The 22666-nt window shown below is 43.4% G+C and overlaps 1 protein-coding gene across 3 annotated transcripts in view; it reads right to left on the reverse strand.

Annotated features, from left to right (window-relative positions):
• Positions 1–1070: 1070 nt before the first annotated feature.
• The window catches only part of LEPR (leptin receptor), a 132216-nt gene continuing 110620 nt past the window's right edge, over positions 1071–22666 (reverse strand). For 2 of the 3 annotated variants that reach the window (XM_073593793.1, XM_073593792.1), the window contains 7 exons: positions 22527–22609; positions 18751–18949; positions 13478–13657; positions 11819–11914; positions 10637–10742; positions 7895–7970; positions 1071–5306 (listed from right to left, as the gene is read on the reverse strand). In XM_073593793.1, the coding sequence (XP_073449894.1) occupies positions 4518–5306; positions 7895–7970; positions 10637–10742; positions 11819–11914; positions 13478–13657; positions 18751–18949; positions 22527–22609 (1529 nt within the window). In that variant the 3' untranslated portion in view covers positions 1071–4517. The remainder of the gene's footprint in view (positions 5307–7894; positions 7971–10636; positions 10743–11818; positions 11915–13477; positions 13658–18750; positions 18950–22526; positions 22610–22666) is intronic. The other variant, XM_073593794.1, reaches the window with a different exon arrangement.

The raw sequence follows: 22666 nt of genomic DNA on the forward strand, positions 1-22666 counted from the left end.
TATGAGTGCTGCCAGTATTGCTGCAGAGGTTGAAGGGGTGGGGGGTCAGCCTGTCAGTGCTCAGACCATACGCCGCACACTGCATCAAATTGGTCCGCATGTCTGTCGTCCCAGAAGGAAGCCTCTTCTAAAGATGATGCACAAGAAAGTCCGCAAACAGTTTGCTGAAGACAAGCAGACTAAGGACATGGATTACTGGAACCAAGTCCTGTGGTCTGATGAGACCAAGATAAATGTATTTGGTTCAGATGGTGACAAGCGTGTGTGGGGGCAACCAGGTGAGGAGTACAAAGACAAGTGTGTCTTGTCTACAGTCAAGCATGGTGGTGGGAGTGTCATGGCCTGGGGTTGCATGAGTGCTGCCGGCACTGGGGAGCTACAGATCATTGAGGGAACCATGAATGCCAACATGTACTGTGACATACTGAAGCAGAGCGTGATCCCCTCCCTTCGGGGGCAGCAAATTTACACTGTTATACAAGCTGTACACTCACTACTTTACATTGTAGCCAAGTGTCATTTCTTCAGTGTTGTCACATAAAAAGATATAATAAAATATTTACAAAAATGTGAGGGGTGTACTCACTTTTGTGAGATACTGGGGGTTATTTACGAAAGGCAAATCCACTTTGCACTGCAAGTGCACTTGGAAGTGCAATCGCTCTAAATCTAAGGGGTAGGTCTGAAATGAGGGGAAGCTCTGCTGATTTTATCATTCAATCATGTGCAAGCTAAAATGTTGTTTTTTATTTTCCTTGCATGTCCCCCTCGTATCTACAGCGACTGCACTTCCAAGTGCACTTGCAGTGCAAATTGGATTTCTCTTTAGTACATAACCCCCAGCATAGATCAGAGCAAATTGAGGGACAAATGAGGAGGAAAGAGTGACAAATTAGGGACAGTCCCCTTGAAATCAAGGACAGTTGGAAGCTATGGGGGAACATGCCCTAAATGCACCGTTCCCGCACTGCGCTTTGGTGTTAACTAGTTCTACATTAGGAGGCCAGTTCTGTTGATAAAGAAAAAAAAATGCTTTGTTTATACACAGAAAAAAAAAGAGTCTGACAATATTGTTGATGAAATATTTATATTTACAACTATCATGTCACAAAAATATAAGGAATGTCTATATCAACATCGTGTTTATTACACATATACAAAAATAGATTCACAGTATATATTATGCAATATAGTCTTGATATGAGCTCCAGGTTCTGTCTCCATGAAAACAGGTTAAAGAATTATCATTTACGTACTATAAAGACAGCGAGAAGTGCCGTGAAGAAGCGTGGTAATCCATCGCGGCCAATCAGAAATGATCTCTTCACTGATCCATGGTGATACAGGTCACTGTACTCTGCATACTATCCTTTGCATCACTGAGTAGTCAGACAGTCGGATCATTCTCATTTTTAACTCCACACATTTGTTAAATTATTACACTGTTTCAGGGGGGGGGGGGGGTTAGATAGACTTTAAAGAAGACCTTCACCCAGTTGTTCTTAATATTGCTGCCCCTGAACCCCTTTCACAGAATTACAATTTTTTTTTTAACCACTTCAGCCCCGGAAGGTTTACCCCCCTTAATGACCAGGCCCTTTTTTGCGAAACGGCACTGCGTCACTTTAACTGACAATTTTGAAAAAAAAAAAAACAATATTTTTTACTTTCTGCTGTAATACATATCCAAAAATCAAAAATGTACAAAAACAAATTAATCAATTCAGGCCAATATGTATTTTTCTACATATTTTTGGTAAAAAAAAAAATCCCAATAAGCGTACATTGATTGGTTTGCACAAAAAAGTTATAGCGTCTACAAACTATGGGATAGATTTGGGGACTTTTATTTAAAAATTTTATTTTTTTTTTTTACTGGTAATGGCGGCGATCTGCAATTTTTAGCGGGACTGCCACATTGCAGTGGACAGATCTGACACCGAGTGACACTTTTTGGGCACCAGTGACACCAATACAGTGATTACTGCTATAAAAATGCACTGATTATTGTATAAATGACACTGGCAGGGAAGGGGTTAACACCAGGGGGCAATCAAAGGGTTAAATGTTCCATAGGGAGGTGCTTAATAACTGTGTGGGGCAGCGTCACACTGAAGGAAAAAGCGTTCCGTGATTCAGCTTAGCTGAATCACAAGATCTCTCCTTCCCTTCCTGACAGATCCGCCGTTTGCCTTGTTTACACAGGCAGACGGCTGATCAGTCTCTCCTGTGAACGATCGGCGGGTGGCGGCGGCCATCGCGGCCTGCTGGACTAACTGATTGGCTCCCGCTGTGTCCAATCGGAGCGGGAGCGGCCGCACCTTCTAAACCGCGTGCAGAAAATCATGTACAGATACGTGATTTTGTGCAGCGGGGCCGCCTAAATGTACTTGGGGCGGTCCGGAAGCATTTAATAAAGAATTCCAGGTATGGATATTTTTATTCTTACCGGAGTCACCTAGGCTTGTCTAGGTGACTAGTTGTTAGTTGGCTTACTGTTTATGTTTATGTTAGCTGTTCATTAGATGTACTGTTAGATGTACTGATGATATTACTGTTTAAAGTTTGCATTGTTTAGGATAACGTGATCAAGCTCTTATCTGATTTTGTGTGGTATATATTCTGTGCGAGTTTACAATAAAGTCAGTTCAAGTTTGCACCTAAGCTAGTGTCGTCTAGTTCTTGGGTGCAATATTCAGCTATAATACTGGGTCCTGGTTCCAGAGTGGGGGGAGCTGTACCTTGACGGAGGCACCCAGGCTGGGTGCCAGGCAGTCAGTGACCTGGTACGTTATGTACAGTACGTGATGGTGGAGAAGGACCGCCCACAGCCCAGCGCCTAAGGGCAGCGCTGAAGCTGGCCAGAATGAGGGATTGGGTAAGTAATACACCTTATCCCTGCAATCCAAGACTAAAGGAGTAGTTCACTCTTGCAATACGAGGGGCTCCACTGCAAAGGCAGAGGACTTTCTACATCCTGGAGTTCACCTTTAAGTGACATCTGTGTTCTGTTAAAGTGCAAATAATACTTAAAAGTACACCAGACGGCCGGTGTCAGACTCACGGTTCTGTCCCTGGCCACTTCTCCCACTTATGGCCTCCTTAGTGAGGTGTAGCTCTGTCTCAGGTTTGTGTTGCAAGGTGAAGACTTCCATTGGGGAATACACCAATCCCATTATGGAGCGTCTCCCACTGGCGAGGTTCCCCCAGAAGAAGAATCGGCAGTCTGACATGGCTTGTGAACTTAGCTAACCCATTTAATGGGTACAAGGAAACTTTTCCTTGTGACAAGGGGAACTTACATTTTTTTGTACACAAATGAATGCATCTGTATCATTAATGTATATTTTCAAAAGAAGTCTAATGCCGCGTACACATGACCGGTTTTGCCGTCAGAATAAACTCTGAAGGTTTCTCCGACGGAACTCTGACGAAATTCCACCCAAGCGGTCTTACCTACACACGGTCACACCAAAATCCGACCGTCCTGAACGCGGTGACGTACAACACGTACGACAGGACTAGAAAAAGGAAGTTCAATAGGCAGTAGCCAGTAGCTTCCGTCTCGTGCTTGCTTCAGAGCATGCGTCGTTTTTGGTCCGTCCGAACAGCATACAGACGATCGGTTTTCCCGATAGGAATTGGTTCCGTCGGAAATATTTAGAACATGTTCTATTTCTAGGTCCGTCAGAATTTAAAAAAAAAAAAAAGTCAAATGAGGCATACACACAATCGGAATAGACGATAGATGAAAATAGATGAAAAGCTTCCGTCTGACTTTTCCTGTCGGACATTCCACTCGTGTGTACGCGACTTTAGTAACTTAATTTGACCTAGTATCAGCCCTGCAGTCCCTGTCCTTGTACAGCATAGCTCAGTCTGGTAGAGAAATAAGCAGCACAAGGAGACAACCAGCTCATGTGCTGACAAAAACCATGCCGATAGGAGGAAAGTGCAGAGTGACAGAGAGGAGAACTCTTCATTGTGCTGCTTTTTCTTTCACTGTCCAATCACAGGCTGGGGGCAGGTTCAGGATAACCTGGGCTTAGACTAAGTGGGTTGAAGGATGCTTTAAAATTTGACACTGACACAAGGAATATGATTGTACTAACAGATCACCCCCACAAGTCTCTTCCTAAAAATGAAGTTTGGCACTGAGGCCTTTCTTAAAAATAAAAAAAAGTTGACTTTAACAGGTAATTTTAAATCTTTTTAAAAATATAAAGAAAAATAGTTCACCAATTCCAGTTTAAACATTTTTCACTACTGGAAACCATTTTCCTTTTCACATTTTGAGAAAGCTTATTTCTGCAGAGCAAAATGCTCCAAACATGCTAATTATCTTTGCATGTTCAAATGTTCATACTTATCAAATTTCCGAATAAACAAGTCCCCAAGCGGCAAACCATTGGCCGTTCCCATGGAGCGCTATTTTCGTCATCCATGATATCCTTTTTCGGCCGGCCTCAGCTGCTTCGCTGGCGTAACAAAAAAAGAGCGCGGTGACCTAAACTGCATCATGTGCATATGTCCACCATTCCCGCTGAATTTGCGGATTGTTTCTGAAATTGAGGAATGTAGGGCCGTAGCGACTTCTTCACGAGATCTCGCTGGCTATAGTCCATGTTGATAAATTCTGAAGATTCGTTGTGGCTGAAGTTTATCGTTCCATAGGAGACATTTTCCTGGATGTGATAGGACATTAAAGGATTTTCCGAGTAGTAGTTGCTGACCTCGTCGTCATTTTGGACAGACCCGAGTCCCACGTAGAAGAGATTCTTCTCTGGACTGTCGCCTTCGAAACTTTGCTCAGACGGCTCCGAAAACCCCTCGGAAGACACGGTGGAATTAGAAGACATTTTGCTGGGCTGTTTTGCCTGTAAACCCGCCATGATCAAAAAGGTTGGGTTGTCGTTGTCCAGATCCCTGATAGCGGCTGAATTGGCCCTCAAAAAACACCCGTCGCAGGAGCTGACGCTCAGTTTCCTCTCGTTTATACCTGGCTTGCTTTGTTGGGGGTTACTTAAGATTGTTGCATACTTGATGCTGGATTGGCAGGGGCTCCCCCCGTACATGGCGGTCTCGTGGTTATCCGCGTAGCTGCAACTGCTGCTGAAGTGGCTGGTGGTGCACGCGGAGTCACGGTCGTCCGTCAGCTTCCCGATTAACGAGACGTCGTCTGTTTCTTTCTCCCAGGCTTTCACAATATTGAGATTTTCAAAAATGGTTTCTGGTTCGAGGATTAAGGGGAAACTGTGCGCCAGGTGGTCACGGTGCTTGGTAAAAAGGTTTTCTAGTGTATCTGGCTGGACAAAACAAAAAAAAACAATCACTTATTTTTAGTAAGGCTCCTAATACCGTGAAATGATAGCTGTTCTTTACATGCTGCGATACAACGAGATTAGAGAAAAGCAGTGCGGATTTGAGCTGGAATGCCTGCGTTTGCAGCTTGATCTAATTCTAACAAACGTCTCTGCTGAGTATACTCAGAGGGCTCATTCTAAAAACTTAGGAGTGCGATACATACAGAGTGCAGAGTTCAGGAGTGCGTTACATACAAAGTGCAGCGTTCAGGGGTGCACTGTGTACAGAGTGCTGGATTTAGGAGTGTGCTACGTACAGAGTGCAGGGTTCAGGGGTGCACTGTGTACAGAGTGCTGGATTTAGGAGCGCGCTACGTACAGAGTGCAGGGTTTAGGAGTGCACTACATACAGAGTGCTGGATTTAGGAGCGCGCTACGTACAGAGTGCAGGGTTCAGGAGTGTGCTATGTACAGAGTGCAGGGTTAGGGAGTGCGATACCTACAGAGTACAGGGTTCAGGAGTGTGCTACCTACAGAGTGCAGGGGTTCAGGAGTGCTCTACCTACAGAGTGCAGGGTTCGGGAGTGCGCTACCTACAGAGTGCAGGGTTCGGGAGTGCGCTACCTACAGAGTGCAGGGTTCGGGAGTGCGATACCTACAGTGTGCAGGGTTCAGGGGTGTGCTACCTACAGAGTGCAGGGTTCAGGAGTATGCTACGTACAGAGTGCAGGGTTCAGGAGTGTACTGTGTACAGAGTGCAGGAATTAGGGGTGTGCTATACACAGTGTGCAACCCCAATCCACCCCCCTCTCTCACTCTCATCTGAGTGATGGGTTGATGTGCATTGTTCATTTTTGAAGCACTGATACATGTCATAGAGCATATTGATGACAATAGCAGCGCATAATTGCTGATAAGCTGATAGAAACTGAAAATCAGTGGGGATGAGCATTGAGCTGGGTCAGATGGCAGAGTAGGCGGTGGGGCTAACAGTGGTGTGTTATGCATGCTGTGAGAAATAGTGGATGTGATCATATTTCACTAACAGTGGGAGGGGAGTGAAAAGGTAAAGTTAAAAAAAAACTGAGCCTACTCTGCTCTGGGTCAAGAGTACTAATTGACCCTAAAAGTACATAATTCAGTGCACGGTCTGGAGTGTGTAATGCACAGAGCACAGGGGTCAGACACATGTAATGCACAGAGTGCAGGGGTCAGGAGTGTATAATGCACTGACTGCAGGGGTCAGGAGTGTGTAATGCACTGACTGCAGGGGTCAGGCATGTTTTATGCACAACGTGCTGGGGTCAAAAAGGTGTAATGCACAGAGTGTTGGGGTCAGGAGTATTTAATGCACAGAGTGTTGGGGTCAGGAGTGTGTCATGCACAGAGCGCAGGTGTCAGACGCATGTAATGCACAGAGTGCAGGAGTCAGGAATGTGTAATGCACTGGCTGCAGGGGTCAGGCGTGTTTTATGCTTGAAGTGTTGGGGTCAGATGCATGTAATGCATGGAGTGCAGGGGTCAGGAATGTGTAATGCACTGACTGCAGGGGTCAGGCGTATTTTATGCTTGAAGTGCTGGGGTCAAAAAGGTGTAATGCACAGAGTGCAGGGGTCAGGAGTATGTAATGCACTGACTGCAGGGGTCAGGGGTGTGTAATGCACTGACTGCAGGGGTCAGGCATGTTTTATGCACAAAGTGCTGGGGTCAAAAAGGTGTAATGCACAGAGTGTTGGGGTCAGGAGTATTTAATGCACAGAGTGTTGGGGTCAGGAGTATTTAATGCACAGAGTGTTGGGGTCAGGAGTGTGTCATGCACAGAGCGCAGGTGTCAGACGCATGTAATGCACAGAGTGCAGGGGTCAGGAATGTGTAATGCACTGGCTGCAGGGGTCAGGCGTGTTTTATGCTTGAAGTGCTGGGGTCAAAAAGGTGTAATGCACAGAGTGTTGGGGTCAGGAATGTGTCATGCACAGAGCGCAGGGTTCAGACGCATGTAATGCACAGAGTTCAGCGGTCAGGAGGGTGTAATACACTGACTGCAGGGGTCAAACATGTGTAACACACAAAGTGCTGGGGTCAGAAGTGTGTAATGCACAGAGTGCAGGGGTGAGTAGGGTGTAATGCACTGTGCACTGACTGCAGGGGTCAGGTGTGTGTAATGCACAAAGTGCTGGGGTCAGAAGTGTGTAATGCACAGAGTGTTGGGGTCAGGAGTGTGTAATGCACAGAGTACAAGGGTCAGGAGTGTGTAATGCACAGAGTACAAGGGTCAGGAGTGTGTAATGCACAGAATGTTGGGGTCAGGAGTGTGTAATGCACAGAGTGCAGAGGTCAGGAGTGTATAATGCACAGAGTGCAGGGGTCAGGAGGGTGTAACACACAGAGTGCAGCAGTCAGGGCTAACACTGTTTAGGGTTAGTAACCAAATCAAAAATCTGATACTGCCAGGCAAGATCCAGTTGATTCCCAGTTATGCTGATAATACATGTAAAATGCATGAAAACACAGACAAAAAAGACGTGGATCTAGTGTTAGTCAACACTAATATGAAAGAAAAGGATTCAGGTGTTTTTCTGGGATGAGCTCACCTTTTCAAAGTTGACACCCTGGGCCCATGAGCAGTATTTGGGGTTTGGTACATCCTTCCAGAACAACCTCTTCATTCTGAAATAAACAAGATAGAACATAATTAAATGTCATTTGATAATATGGGGATATGGTTATAGGCTGGAATTTGAGGGACAGTTCCTCTGTGATTTTTTCTAAAAAAACAAAAAAAAAAGACACCTGGGGTGAAAAATATTGGGTAAAGCTCCTAAGAGATATCAACAATAGAGTAGCTGCTCTAGGCAAATATCACATAGCATCATTTAGATCAGGGGTCTCCAAACTTATTAAACAAAGGGTCGCTTTATTGTCCTTCAGACTTTGGCCAGCAGGAGTGGACATTTTCCTTGCATCAGTGGGAGTAAACAGTGCCCCATCTTTGATGTTAGGGAGAGGAATAGTGCCCCATAGTTGGTATGATAGGGGAAAATAGTGCTCCATTATTGGTGTCAGTGGGAGAAATGGTGCCCCTTTATTGGGGTCAGATGGCAGAATATTGTCTCATATCAGTGGGAAGAATAGTGCCTCTGGGGCCGGATAAAGGCAATCAAAGAGCCGCATCTGGCCCCCGGGCCACAGTTTGGAGACCAACCATTCTCAGCCAGGGTTCTGGGGATACCCTAGGGTTTCTCCAGAGGCTGCTAAGGGATCTTTGAGCAATGAGCAATTTCTACCTCTCAGATAAGTTATTACTGATACCAACAATCGTTTCAGCCATCCGTAAGAGGAAACGTTTACAATGTTTTGTGATGCATGGTGCTTCTTGGAAGAGATTCACTCACGTGTGTATTTATCTACCCATATGTCTTGATTTCCTTCTCCCGCCCATTGAAGGGAGGGGCTTAAATTAGGGCTTGCATGGGACTTTTTGGATCATACTTATTTTATAAAGATCAGCTTCATGCACTCCAAATTCAGCTCTGAAGAAGAGGGGACACCCCCTGAAACACATCAGCTTTGTTTGGATTTTTCATTCCACAACTGATACTGGCCAGCGGAACATGCTGGGTGGAGAATCTGACGGACTTTATATTTTGCTTTACGTATTCATTTAACTTGTGAGTATATTTTATACATTTTCAAATAATAAATTGTCGCTAAGGTAATGCGCTAGGCTGGTGCGCCCTCTGTTCCTTTTCTCTTTAGCGTTCTACTTGGGTTTCCCTGACATGTTGTGAGTGGCGCCACAGCCGATGTGGTGGCTGAACCAGTGGAGACACGCGTTTTCAATCAGCCGCTCAGCAACTCAAGCGCAGGAGTATTTGCTTTTCTTTTATGTTGACTTTTATGTGAACAGCCCCAACTCACTGTGTAAGTTACATCTTTCTCAAAGGATACGTTTCCAGATCTTTTCACTATCATGTCTTCAACAACATACACGTTTTACATTAAATATCATGGGCACCCCGAAATACATCTATGAAACAGCATACACCCCGTAAAACTCACCTGAATCATGGGGCACGCACAGTGGAAGCCCGTCCATAGAGGGCGCAGGGGTGCCGCCTCCCTAATGCATGCACCCAGCCCCTAATCTACATGCAGGGCGCCGGACACATGGATTTCAATGAGGTTTTTTTTTTCTTTTTAAGCACGATTAGAGCCTGAGGCTCTAATTTGCTTCAAAAAAGGGTGGGCCCGGGGAGCAGAGCACTGCGCCCTGAGCCCACCCAGTTGTGTGACCATGGCAAATTAATATTAGCTATTGTCTTCCTGATTCTCCTCCCGGCCAATCAGGAAGCCGGCCTTAAGACCCGATTGGCCGAGAGGAGAAGTGTTAGTATTGGCCGCCGAGGAGGAGGAGACGCAGGGTGAAGCTGCCATGAAGCCGAGGAGAAGGAGACTCAGGGTGAAGCTGCCATGAAGCCGAGGAGGTGGAGACTCAGGGTGAAGCTGCCATGAAGCTGAGGAGGAGGAGACTCAGGGTGAAGCTGCCATGAAGCCGAGGAGGAGGAGACGCAGGGTGAAGCTGCCATGAAGCCGAGGAGGAGGAGACGCAGGGTGAAGCTGCCATGAAGCCGAGGAGGAGGAGACTCAGGGTGAAGCTGCCATGAAGCCGAGGAGGAGGAGACTCAGGGTGAAGCTGCCATGAAGCCGAGGAGGAGGAGACTCAGGGTGAAGCTGCCATGAAGCCGAGGAGGAGGAGACTCAGGGTGAAGCTGCCATGAAGCCGAGGAGGAGGAGACTCAGGGTGAAGCTGCCATGAAGCCGAGGAGGAGGAGACTCAGGGTGAAGCTGCCATGAAGCTGAGGAGGAGACGCAGGGTGAAGCTGCCATGAAGCTGAGGAGGAGACGCAGGGTGAAGCTGCCATGAAGCTGAGGAGGAGACGCAGGGTGAAGCTGCCATGAAGCTGAGGAGGAGACGCAGGGTGAAGCTGCCATGAAGCTGAGGAGGAGGAGATGCAGGGTGAATCCACCAAGAAGGAAGCGCTGCCCGCGACCTAGATGGGGTAAGTGCGGGGCTGGTGGACTGATGAGCGAGCGATGGGGGGGTTTGACTGATTGACCGACCAACCGGCCGACTGGGGGGTGGGGGGGTTGCAGGTGTTCTGTGTGCCACCCCCCCCCCCCAAAAAAAATGGAGCACCAGCCACCCCTGGGCTCGTATATACTATTGATTATTATTAATAGTAATAATATTTCAGATAATTAAATTTTTCCCGTTGGTCTGAGTTTTGCTTTAAACTCTCTTTTTATCTCCGATGATAAAAGATGACATTTACCTTTGATGCGATATTGCCAGAGTTATCACTAGCAGAAAGGACGTGGCCGTTATCACAGGTAATATAATATATACACCTCCATTATTCTGCATCTCATTGGGATCCTCTGCAAATAAAAAAGTAAATATATTTAGACAAAAAAAAAAAAAAAAGCAAAAACATCATGACAATAAGTTTATATTGCAGTAACTGTGAACTGGCGTTCCCTCTCCTTCATTGCCAAGGAATGAATTTCACCAGTGAATTTGTTTCCTGTACTCAATGCATTTGGAGGCTGCAAAGTATTATCAGTTAATTAGAACAAACTCTTAAAATGCTATTTGGCTGGCTGTGTCGTTTATGAGCCAATCACTTTAGTAGTAGAGTCACTGACTTCTCCCTGACTTCCTTATCTACATGTTTACTCAATGATGGCACTAAACATAGGGGCAGCCAAGCAGCTAGCATTTTTCAGATGGAGGTCAGGAATGGCGGCCTCTGTGCTTCTCCTGTTTGTTACACTGCAGACAGGCTGGGAGAGAGCTGGGTCATGTGACAGCTGTGTATAACAATTAGGAAAAAGGTACTTTTTTTTAATTAAAATAATGACAGTGCTATCATCCATATAAAGAAATAGAAAGGACAATGTAAATTACACAGTGTGTGTTTAGTATCACTTTAAAGCAAATTTCAAGCCACAAAATAAAAAGTAGCCTATTAAAAGATAAAACCAAAAAGATAAAAGATAAAACAAAAAAAAACAAGATTAGCTTTTTCTGTCATATTCAGCTTCAATCCATACATTTCCCCTGCAATACTTTTTTTCTGTCCCTAAATGTTTCTGGTCTTATAATCATTCAACCAACTTCCTCTGAGCCCAGGTCATCCTGCAACTGCCCCCAGCCAGTGACTGGACAGTGAAAAAAGAAGCAGCACAGCGATGAGCTCATCTCTCTGTCACTCCGCTTTCTCCTCCTATCAGCATGCTTCTTGTCAGCACATTAACTGATTGGCTCCTTCTGTTGCTTCCTCATCTTATACTCCAACCTTGTTGTGCAGGGACTGCAAGAAGCTAATACCGGGTCACAGTCAGGTACTTTACTTACTCTGCTTGCATTTAATTAATACATTTAATGGGGTAGTAATAATTAGTGTGTGTTTTCTACATCTGTATAGAGTTCAGTTTTAATTTTGAGCATTTACCTTTAGAAAATTCATAGGTGATTTTTGGGCTTCCGACACCTTCCAGAAACACCGGAGTCAGGCTGAACTGGTATTTTTCAATGGTGAAAAAATGGTCTGTAAAATAAAGTGAGGGATGGTGTCATTCAGGGATCCTCAGCAAAAGAGGAAAAATGAAACAGAATTTGTCTTAGCGCAGGGGTCTCCAAACTTTCTCAACAAAGGGCCAGTTTACTGTCCTTCAGACTTTAGGGGGGCCGGACTGTGGCCAGTGGCAATAGAAAATGTCCTAGTGTTAGTGGGAGTAAACAATGTCTCATCATTGGAAGCAATAGTGTCCCATCATTGTTGTCAGTGGAAGGAATTGTACCCCATTGTTGGTGTGATTGGGAGGAATAGTGCACCATCAGTGTCAGTGGGAGGAATTCTGCCCCTTTGTTGGTGTCAGAAGGAAGAAAAGTGCCCCATCGTTGGTGTCAGTGGAATGAATTGTGCCCAATCCTTTGTGTTATTGGGAGAAATAGTGTCCCATTTTTGGTGTCAGTGGGAGGAATAGTGCCCCATAAGTGTCAGAGGGAGGAATTATGCCCCTTAGTTAGTGTCAGAAGGAGGAAAAGTACCCCATTGTTGGTGTCAGTGGAAGGAATTGTGCCCCATCCTTGGTGTCAGCGGGAGGAATAGTGCCCCATCATTAGTGTCATTGGGAGGAACAGTATCCCATCGTTGGTGTCAGTGGAGGAGATTGCACCCCATTGTTGTTGTTATTGAGAGAAATAGTGCCCCATTGTTGGTGTTATTGGGAGGAATAGTGCCCTGTCAGTGTCAGTGGGAGGAATTATGCCCCTTAGTTGGTGTCAGAAGGAGGAAAAGTGCCCCATAGTTGGTGTCAGTGGAAGGAATAGTGTCCCATCGCTGTTGTCAGTGGAAGCAATTGTACCCCATTGTTGGTGTTATTGGGAGAAATAGTGTCCCCTTGTTGGTGTCATTGGGAGGAATAGTACCCCATCAGTGTCAGTGGGAGGAATTAAGCCTCTTTGTTGATGTCAGAAGGAGGAAAAGTGCCCCACCGTTGGTGGCAGTGGGGGGAATAGTGCCTGATCATTGGTGTCAGTGGAAGAAATAGTGTCCCATTGTTGGTGTCATTGGGAGGAATAGTGCCTGATCATTGGTGTCATTGGGAGGAATAGTGCCCCATCATTGGTGTCATTGGGAGGAATAGTGCCTGATCATTGGTGTCATTGGGATGAATAGTGCCTGATCATTGGTGTCATTGGGAGGAATAGTGCCTGATCATTGGTGTCAGTGGAAGAAATAGTGTCCCATTGTTGGTGTCATTGGGAGGAATAGTGCCTGATCATTGGTGTCATTGGGAGGAATAGTGCCCATCGCTGTTGTCAGTGGAAGCAATTGTACCCCATTGTTGGTGTAATTGTGAGAAATAGTGTCCTGTTGTTGGTGTCATTGGGAGGAATAGTGCCCCATCAGTGTCAGTGGGAGGAATTAAGCCCCTTTGTTGGTGTCAGAAGGAGGAAAAGTGCCCCATTGTTGGTATCAGTGGATGTAATAGTGCCCCAGGGGGCAGATAAAGGCAAGCAAGGGGCCCCATCCGGTCTCAGAGTCACAGTTTGGAGATCTCTGTCTTAGAGATTTCCATCGCACTGTGTTCTCTATTTCCCGTACCTTTAATGTAGTATCTGCTGACATTGGGGGGAATATATTCCCAGCGCACATGGGATTTATCGCGGAGGTTCTTCCATTCCAGGACAAACTCGAGGACTTCGTACTCCACCGGGAGCAAACTCCACACTGCAACCACACTTTTGTTTAGTGGGTGCACCTCCAGAGATTCCACTGCCTGCACTTAAAAGACAAAACACACAACTCGTTGAAAGTTGGTTGATCTGTGAACTAGTTAAAGTGTATTTTTTTAAGCCAAAACATTTTTTTGTTAATTTTGGACAGTGAAAGAGACTGTTAAAACAAATGTGTTTCTTTTTTTTTTTTTTTTTGCTCTTTGCTTAATGCTAAGGTTGGTTGCGTTTACAGCTTTGGAACATTTTTTATCACTTTCTCAGGCTCAGGTACATGAGCACCTACACAAAGGGCACCCCTCTTAGGCATTTTGTGCCACATCATGGAAACCAACCAGATTCAACTCTATGTGGTCTATGTATAAAATATTCATTATGTGGATGTGACAAGCATCTGCACATTTAAGCCTTGTACAGGCGATCGGATTGTTCGCCAACAAAACCGTGGAATTTTGTCCGAAGGGCGTTGGCCCAAACTTGTCTTGCATACACACGGTCACACAAATGTTGGCCAACAATTACGAACGTAGTGACGTACTACATGGTTTTTCAGCTCTTTAGCGCCACCCTTTTGGCTCCTTCTGCTAATTTCGTGTTAGTAGAAGTTTGGTGAGTGTTGATTCACGTTTTTCTTTTCGCGCTTTTCATTTCATGCTTTTCAGTTAGTTTCTGAACGGCCGTTCGTCAACCAGACATGTTGAGGAATCGGAGGAGATAACGTGTTATTTATTATTGGCCTTGGAGTTATTGCTTTGATTATTATTATTTTTTGGTTTGATTTGGTATATTTTCTATATTTTTGGATGCATAGAATGCACTTTTTGGTTAAGTTCTATTGGCAGATATCATGTCTAATTTTATTTGTTTTCTTTTTTTAATGCACAATAAAAAAAATTGTGTAGAATAATACTTGGCTATGTGTTTTACTTCAAATGACAGTTTGGGAGTCGGCAGTTACATTTAAAAAAAAAATACAATGTAAAATTTACAAAGAACACCAACATAGTTGTATCTTTGATCTTAAAAACTACAGATAATGGTGTTGTGGTAACTTGCCCAAATAAAAAAAAAAAAGCATAATAATATTATTCTTGATATCACTAGAAAAAAAAAGCCTTTGAAAATTAGTTTGCAATAACTCCATCAGTATCACCAGCAAAGCAGCTTCATTATCATCCCATTAAAGAAGAAGAGAATTTTGCGCTGCATTTCCAGATTTCATAATTTGCCGCGTCACCAATGTTAATTCTCCATTACGAACGCTAGTTTACATGACTGACTGCTTCTGGCTCGTCCTTGCTTCCGAGCATGCGTGTTTGTACTTTGGACTTTTGTCCGACTGACTTGTGTACACACGCTCGGAAAATCCGACAACAGACATTTGTCCGCGGAAAATTTTAAAACCTGTTAGCCAACATTTGTCCGCGGAAAATCCGACAGCAATTGTCCGATGGAGCGTGCACACGGTCGGATTTACCGCCAACGGCCTGTCATCGAACATTTCCCGTCGGAAAGTCCGATCGTGTGTACGGGGCTTTAGAAGAAAAATTGCTGCATTTTCTGTAATATATGTGCTTTCTATATCCTCATTGCCACCTAGTGGCTATAATATTTTTTATTTTTAAATACCTTAGTCAGGATAAAAAAACACATTATGGACACAAGGTGGTGCTGGCAATATAGAAAATCCATGGATTTTTAAACTAAATATGCAGATGATTGTTATATCCATTCAATGAATGTTAAAGGAAGGTAATGCTGGAAGAAGGTAGCTACCTAATGCTCCTCATGTGTCAACTAAGTCTGGATCTTGCTGTGATTGATGAAGCATCTCCACTAAGGGCCACCAGCCCAATATACCTTATGAGTCCTGGCCTGGGAAAGGGGGGGGGGGCAAATTCCATACTGTCCCTAGCCCAGTCCTCCACGCGCATCGGCTCCGGGGGCGCGTACTCGCGCCCCCTATCGCTCTTAAAGCAGCCAACGTAGACCTACGGCGATTCGCACAGCCGTGCCAACCTGCTGCAGTATAATAACGGCGGCTGGTCAGCAAGTGGTTAAGGCTCGGTTCACACTACTGCGACCTGAATGTTGCGTGACTTACGGTGCGACTTTGCCAGGTTGACTTCCTGTCAATTTGTTGGTGACTTGACTACTACTTTTATGCGACTTTGAAGCGAGGTAGAGGCCACATCGCAGGGGAGGCAACTTTCCTTAAAGTCTATGGGCACATGTTGGATATAAGTTGCATTGAGAAACCTTTTCTAAAGTCAGAGTGACTTCAGTAGTGCTAATTAAGACAGCTCTCATTGACTAACATGGCATTTCACATGTCATGCGACTTGGGGTCTCACAAGTCAGATCCCAAGTTGCAGCAGTGTGAACCGAGCTTTACATATACAGTGGGGAAAAAAGTTGCGCTCCTCCACCTTCCATTTGAGGATGCCCCACAGATGCTCAATAGGGTTTAGGTCTGGAGACATGCTTGGCCAGTCCATCACCCTTACCCTCAGCTTCTTTAGCAAGGCAGTGGTCGTCTTGGAGGTGTGTTTGGGGTCGTTATGTTGGAATACTGCCCTGCGGCCCAGTCTCTGAAGGGAGGGGATCATGCTCTGCTTCAGTATGTCACAGTACATGTTGACATTCATGGTTCCCTCAATGAACTGTAGCTCCCCAGTGCCGGCAGCACTCATACAGCCCCAGACCATGACACTCCCACCACCATGCTTGACTGTAGACAAGACACACTTGTCTTTGTACTCCTCACCTGGTTGTCGCCACACACGCTTGTCACCATCTGAATCAAATAAGATTATCTTGGTCTCATCAGACCACAGGACATGGTTCCAGTAATCCATGTCCTTAGTCTGGTTATCTTCAGCAAACTGTTTGTGGGCTTTCTTGTGCATCATCTTTAGAAGAGGCTTCCTTCTGGGACAACAGCCATGCAGACCAATTTGATGCAGTGTGTGGCGTATGGTCTGAGCACTGACAGGCTGACCCCCCACCCCTTCAACTTCTGCAGCAATGCTGGCAGCTCTCAAACGTCTATTTCCCAAAGACAACCTCTGGATATGACGCTGAGCACGTGCACTCAACTTCTTTGGTGGACCATGGCGAGGTCTGTTCTGAGTGGAACCTGTCTTGTTATACCGCTATATGGTCTTGGCCACTGTGCTGCAGCTCAGTTTCAGGGTCTTGGCAATCTTCTTATAGCCTAGGCCATCTTTATGTAGAGCAACAATTCTTTTTTTCAGATCCTCAGAGAGTTCTTTGCCATGAGGTGCCATGTTGAACTTCCAGTGACCAGTATGAGAGAGTGAGAGCGATAACACCAAATTTTACACACCTGCTCCCCATTCACACCTGAGACCTTGTAACACTAACCGTGGAGGGAAAATGGCTAATTGGGCCCAATGTGGACATTTTCACTTAGGAGTGTACTCACTGTTTCACTGCATTGTTGCCAGCTGTTTAGACATTAATGGCTGTGTGTTGAATTATTTTGAGGGGACAGCAAATGTACACTGTTATACAAGCTGTACACTCACTACTTTACATTGTAGCTGAAATTTCTTCAGTGTTGTCACATGAAAAGATAGAATAAAATATTTACAAAAATGTGAGGGGTGTACTCACTTTTGTGAGATACTGTAGTGTTACACATTTGCTGGCTTTCTTCTAGTCTCATCTTATGTAGCTTTCTTAGTAAAAATAGCTGGTCATCTTCTACTAGTAAGCTTATAGTCACTTCTGCCTGTTTATCCTTCCTGTCCCAGTGCTCCATCTCTCGATTTGTGGGTCTGTCTGTATTCAGCACTTGCCACAAGTCCTCCTTGTTCTGAAGCATTTCTAATTTAAACTTCCACAGCTGGTAATTGGCATTGTTCAGCTTTGCAATTGCAATCTTGACATCCGAACTGTTACCATCTTTCAGTTGCCAGTAGCTTGTAAACAGTACTCACTGACTCGCTGTAGAAGTCTTTCCAGTGACTGCTGGGCCCCTGGGTGCTCTGGACCCATAACCCATTGTGCAGAATATTGAAAAAATGCACTGGAAGCTTCTTGTATCCAGCAATACGCTTTGCTTTTATGGAGGATTATAGAAGACGTCTTACAGCATGGGAACAGGATAACAAACAAGTGCATATAACACAATAAGGAAGGTACTTCCTCTGATTACATTACCATAGAATACGCACTATAACACTGCAGTGCCACCTGCTGGATAAATAGGTATAATGTATATTAATATATATATCTATATATATAGATATAGCTATATATCTATATCTATATCTATAGATATAGATATATATATTACATAGTATAAAACAACTTTGCATTGCTTGTTGTTCTTCCAACAATGACTGGGTTTAGTAACACTTAATGCTTGGCAACTCAAAGTTTCAGCTCCCTCTATAAATGTTCTATAGGATTAAGGTCTGGAGACTGGCTGGGCCACTCCATGACCTTAATGTGCTGCTTCTTGAGCCATTCCTTTCAATTTTGGTCTCATCTGACCACAGCACTTTCTCCCAATCCTTCTCTGAATCATTTAGATGTCCATTGGCAAACTTCAGATGGGCCTGTACATATGCCTTCTTGAGGAGGGGGCCTTGCAGGTGCTGCGGGATTTCAATCCATGGCGGCATATTGTGTTACCAATGGTTTGTTTGGTGACTGTGGTCCCAACTGCCTTGAGATCATTCACAAGCTCCTCCTGTGTAGTTTTGGGCTAAACCCTTACTTTTCTTATGATCATCCTTACCCCATGGGGAGAAATCTTGCATGGAGCTCCAGACCGAGGGCGATTGGTGATTTTGCATTTTTTTCCATTTGCAAATAATCTCTCCAACAGTTGTCTTCTTCTCACCAAGCTTCTTGCTGATGGTCTTGTAGCCCATTCCAGCCTTGTGCAGGTCTACAATCTTGTCCCTGACGTCTTTTGACATTTCTTTGGTCTTGCCCATGATGGTGAGGTTTGAATGGAAGAAAGAGATTCTGTGGACAGGTGTCTTTTATACACATAACCAAGTTGTCGTCAGGAGCACCTTCTTCTATTTTCCCCACTGTACATACAAAAATTGCCAATAGACCATGGTTTCCCTTTAACCAACTTCCTTTTCTTTTATGGTTTACCTGTGCTCATCCTCTGTGACAGCAACAAATTTCGGTTCATACTCGAATGACCCAGAGCATTGCGTGCTCGGACGGTGACAGTAGCAGCGCTATTCTGAAGAGGCAATGTGTAGTTTGTGGAGTTGCCAGTATATACTTCAGACATTTCGTATAACACTTCATATAACACGGGACCGCACAGGAAAGGATCCTTCACTGGCTGCAATACACATCAACAAAGATTAACACAACTTAAAGGCTAATTCCCACCACATTTAATAAACTCTGTGAACAAAAACACGTGGTCTATTTGACTCATGATACATAACTTACTGAAGCAACACTGTTGAGTACTTTCTATAATATGTTTTTTATTTGCTTTAACAGGTAACTTTCAAAACAAGCTTTTTTAATAAAGAAAATTTTTAATAAAGAAGATTTTATCTTACTACAGTATAAGGCTTCTCCCTGTCTGTGCTTTACACATTTGATTGTTGGTGAGTGCTGTTTTGAGCAGTGGCCAAGGCGTGTTTTCCTCATGTGGGGATCATATTGCCATGTTTCAAATACTAACCACAACATACAAGGCCATCCACAACATCGCCCCCAGCTACATCACCAACCTCATCTGCAGATATCGCCCAAATCGTCCCCTCCGCTCCTCCAAGGACCTCCTGCTCTCTAGCTCCCTTGTTACCTCCTCCCATGCTCCCCTACAGGACTTCTCCAGAGCCTCTCCCATCCTCTAGAACTCTGCCCCAGTATGTCCGGTCAGCTCCTACCCTGTCCACCTTTAGGCGATCCGTGAAAAATCACTTATTCAGGGAAGCCTACTCCACCTCCACCTAAGAACTGTACTTGAGTCGCCTCCCTCAGATCATCCCCTGTACTCCTTACCTTTTGTACCACCTCCCCCTCACCTTTAGATTGTAATCTCCACAAGCAGGGTCCGCTTAGTCCTTCTGCATTAAACTGTGTTGTAATTGTACTGTCCCCCTTTTTTATTGTAAAGCGCTGTGCAAACTGTTGGCACTATATAAATCCTGCATAATAATAATAATAATAATAATAATAATAATAATAATAATAATGATATTTCATTGACGAGATCAAGGAGCTACATGGGGGTCTGATGGTGAGAGCGTCGGCCATTCGTGGAGAGATAAAGCGCATTTGATCTCTGTAATTCAAGATCATTCCTGTTTGGTAAGAGGCCCTTTTTCTTGAGAAGCACTTTTCGCACTGGAGGACATTTACTAAAGAAATTTTAAGCATGGGGCACTTTAGATACACACATCTTATTATGGACTTTATGTTTATATCAATTTTTGGACTTCATGATATTTTTTTTTTAAATACATTTTGGGTACTGTATTTTATCTTAAAGTTATTTTTTATTGCGTACTTCAGCAATAATAGAAAATCTTACAAAAAGGGAATAATGATACCAAACACAGAGGTGCATCTGATAATACCATACAGTCAGAACAGAATGGATCACAGCATATTACAAATACAGAAGTGATAAATGGAGACAAAGCTTATGCGGCATGTAATAAAGGCGTGGCAACAATTAATTTTGGGTATTAATTGTACATATTGATTTCTAAGCGCATATGATCATGTTTTATCATATTAATTTTGTGCACAGATATATGTTTGTTTAATTATGAGAAGAGAGTTGCAAATTATTTAAGGGGACAGCACACTTTTTTCATGTAGAACTGCATCAGGTCCAGTATTCAGGATATATGTTGCAGCACTCCTGCACAGCTAACCATTTTAAATAAGAAGCTTTTAGGGGTCTATTCTTTTCTTCTAGGTTCAAGCAGTACCAATACACTGAGGTTTAGCTAAATGCTAAGACAAAAAACAATGTGTGGAAATTAGGGAAGAGTGAAAAAAACACAGGGTAAAAAAAAAAATTAGCCTGATATCAAATGGGGAAGGATGGCATTAACTTAGGGTTCACGGTCAATTACTTTTTTAATCAGTCTGTTATTAATCTTGAGTCAACAGTTTTTTAAACAATGCCTATAGGTTCTTTTAATCTTCAGTCTATTTTCAGCTCTTTTCTGCTTTATTTTTCATTACTCACTAAGCAAAACTATAAAAGGTCAATTGATACCAAACTTTCAGCCACATTAAACCAGCTTTTAATCACAGAAACCAGATGGATCATTGTAACTTATGACAATTTTTATCCAAACCATGAAATTATCAAAAATGATCAAAACTGTTGGTGGAAGGTTGTTTTGACACATTTAATCATTTTGTGATCAAAGAATAAAAAAAAAATGGTTGAGATTGACAAAAATTGCCAGCACTAGTTTCCAGTGTAAAGCCGTAACAAAAGACCTTGTGTACGAACCCATGGCCGTCCCATTAACATAAAGAACAAGCTTTAGAACAGAAAACAAAAAGGAGGTGCCCCAGGGATTTTATGGGCAAGGGTTGAAACCAGATATAGCAGTAGAGACGTATATAAAAAAGTACACAATTTATTGATGCAACAACAGGACATACAGTTTACATGTAAAGGTAATAAAATTAAAAAAAAACAGGGTTATATTACTGGGTATAAATACTCTACAAAAAGCTCAAGTGGGCCCACCAATTTGCTTCAAAATAAATGTTTGTCCTATTTTTTATTTCCCCATGCTTTTCTCCTAAATATTGTCTACATACAAGCTTTTATGCACATAATACTGATTATGGCTGACCCTTATCTTTCTCTGCTATTATACCATTAGATAATACAGCTTGGCTTAAATTAGCCCCTGAAGATGGAATTTAACCCATAAAATTTCCGAAACATGTTGGGAGTTCTGAACGCATGCATATTGATTGGCCTCCTACCATGAGACCTATGCCATGACTCAGAATCTTGCTGTAGAATACTGTAATATAACCACTGTTTTTTTATTTTATTACCTTTACATGTAAACTGTACGTCTTGTTGTTCAATCAATAAATGTTGTACTTTTTTTTTATATAAGTCTCTACTTCTATATTTGGTTTCAACCCTTGCCCATAAAATCCCTGGGGCACCTCCTTTTGTTTTCTCTCTTGACTTGGGATGTGGCTCGGTTCTCAGAACTTCTAAATCTAAATAGGTATCCTTCAACTAATTTTCCAATCTTTAGAACAGGAGCCATTGTTTGGTCCCCTAAACAAGCTGCCGCACAAAACTGTTGTTGGCTGGGAACAGTTAGAGATAAACATAAAACCCCACTTAATCTGTAACTAAAGGCCACATACTGTATACAAAAATAGAGAGAATTGTGGATCTGGACACCACATAGAGCAACAAATCTTATCCGTAATTCATAATATCAAAATAATATTTTTTTATGAACACTTTCATAGTGTTTATATGTAGAAAAAAAGGCCACATATTGCCTTTAGGAAAGCTGATATTTATTGGGTTTAATAATAGTCACAGAGAAACGAGCTTCCCAATTAATTAGGAACTTGTGGCATTACTGAGATAAACTATGAAGGCAGCCACCTGATCAAATGGATCTATATTACTGAGGTTGAAACCTATTTATCAGGAACTTGTGACATCAAGAAACAGGAGGCAAGTTACTTCTTCTCACCCTGACAAGTACACCTCCATCTCTAGCTATTTTTAAAAGAAGGATTGTATGTATTGTACTGACCACTGGAGAGAAGCATTACAGTCATTTGGTTCATCAGTGATATTTGACCAATATTCCAAATAGAAACCTTCTACGTCAATAACAGCAAATTATTGTTTCTACTTTTCATACACATCATTCATGTGTGCTTACCTGCCATATTAATGTAATATTGTCTCCCTTCTGTAGATGATTATTTTGCACAATTCTCCAAAAGTCGGGCCCCTTTACAGGTGCTGAAACATACATAAAATGTATTTATTATTTATTATATGTCATTTTTTTTTAAATTC

The sequence above is a fragment of the Aquarana catesbeiana genome, linkage group LG07 (genome assembly GCF_042186555.1).
Source record: "Aquarana catesbeiana isolate 2022-GZ linkage group LG07, ASM4218655v1, whole genome shotgun sequence".
NCBI classification, from domain to species: domain Eukaryota; kingdom Metazoa; phylum Chordata; class Amphibia; order Anura; family Ranidae; genus Aquarana; species Aquarana catesbeiana.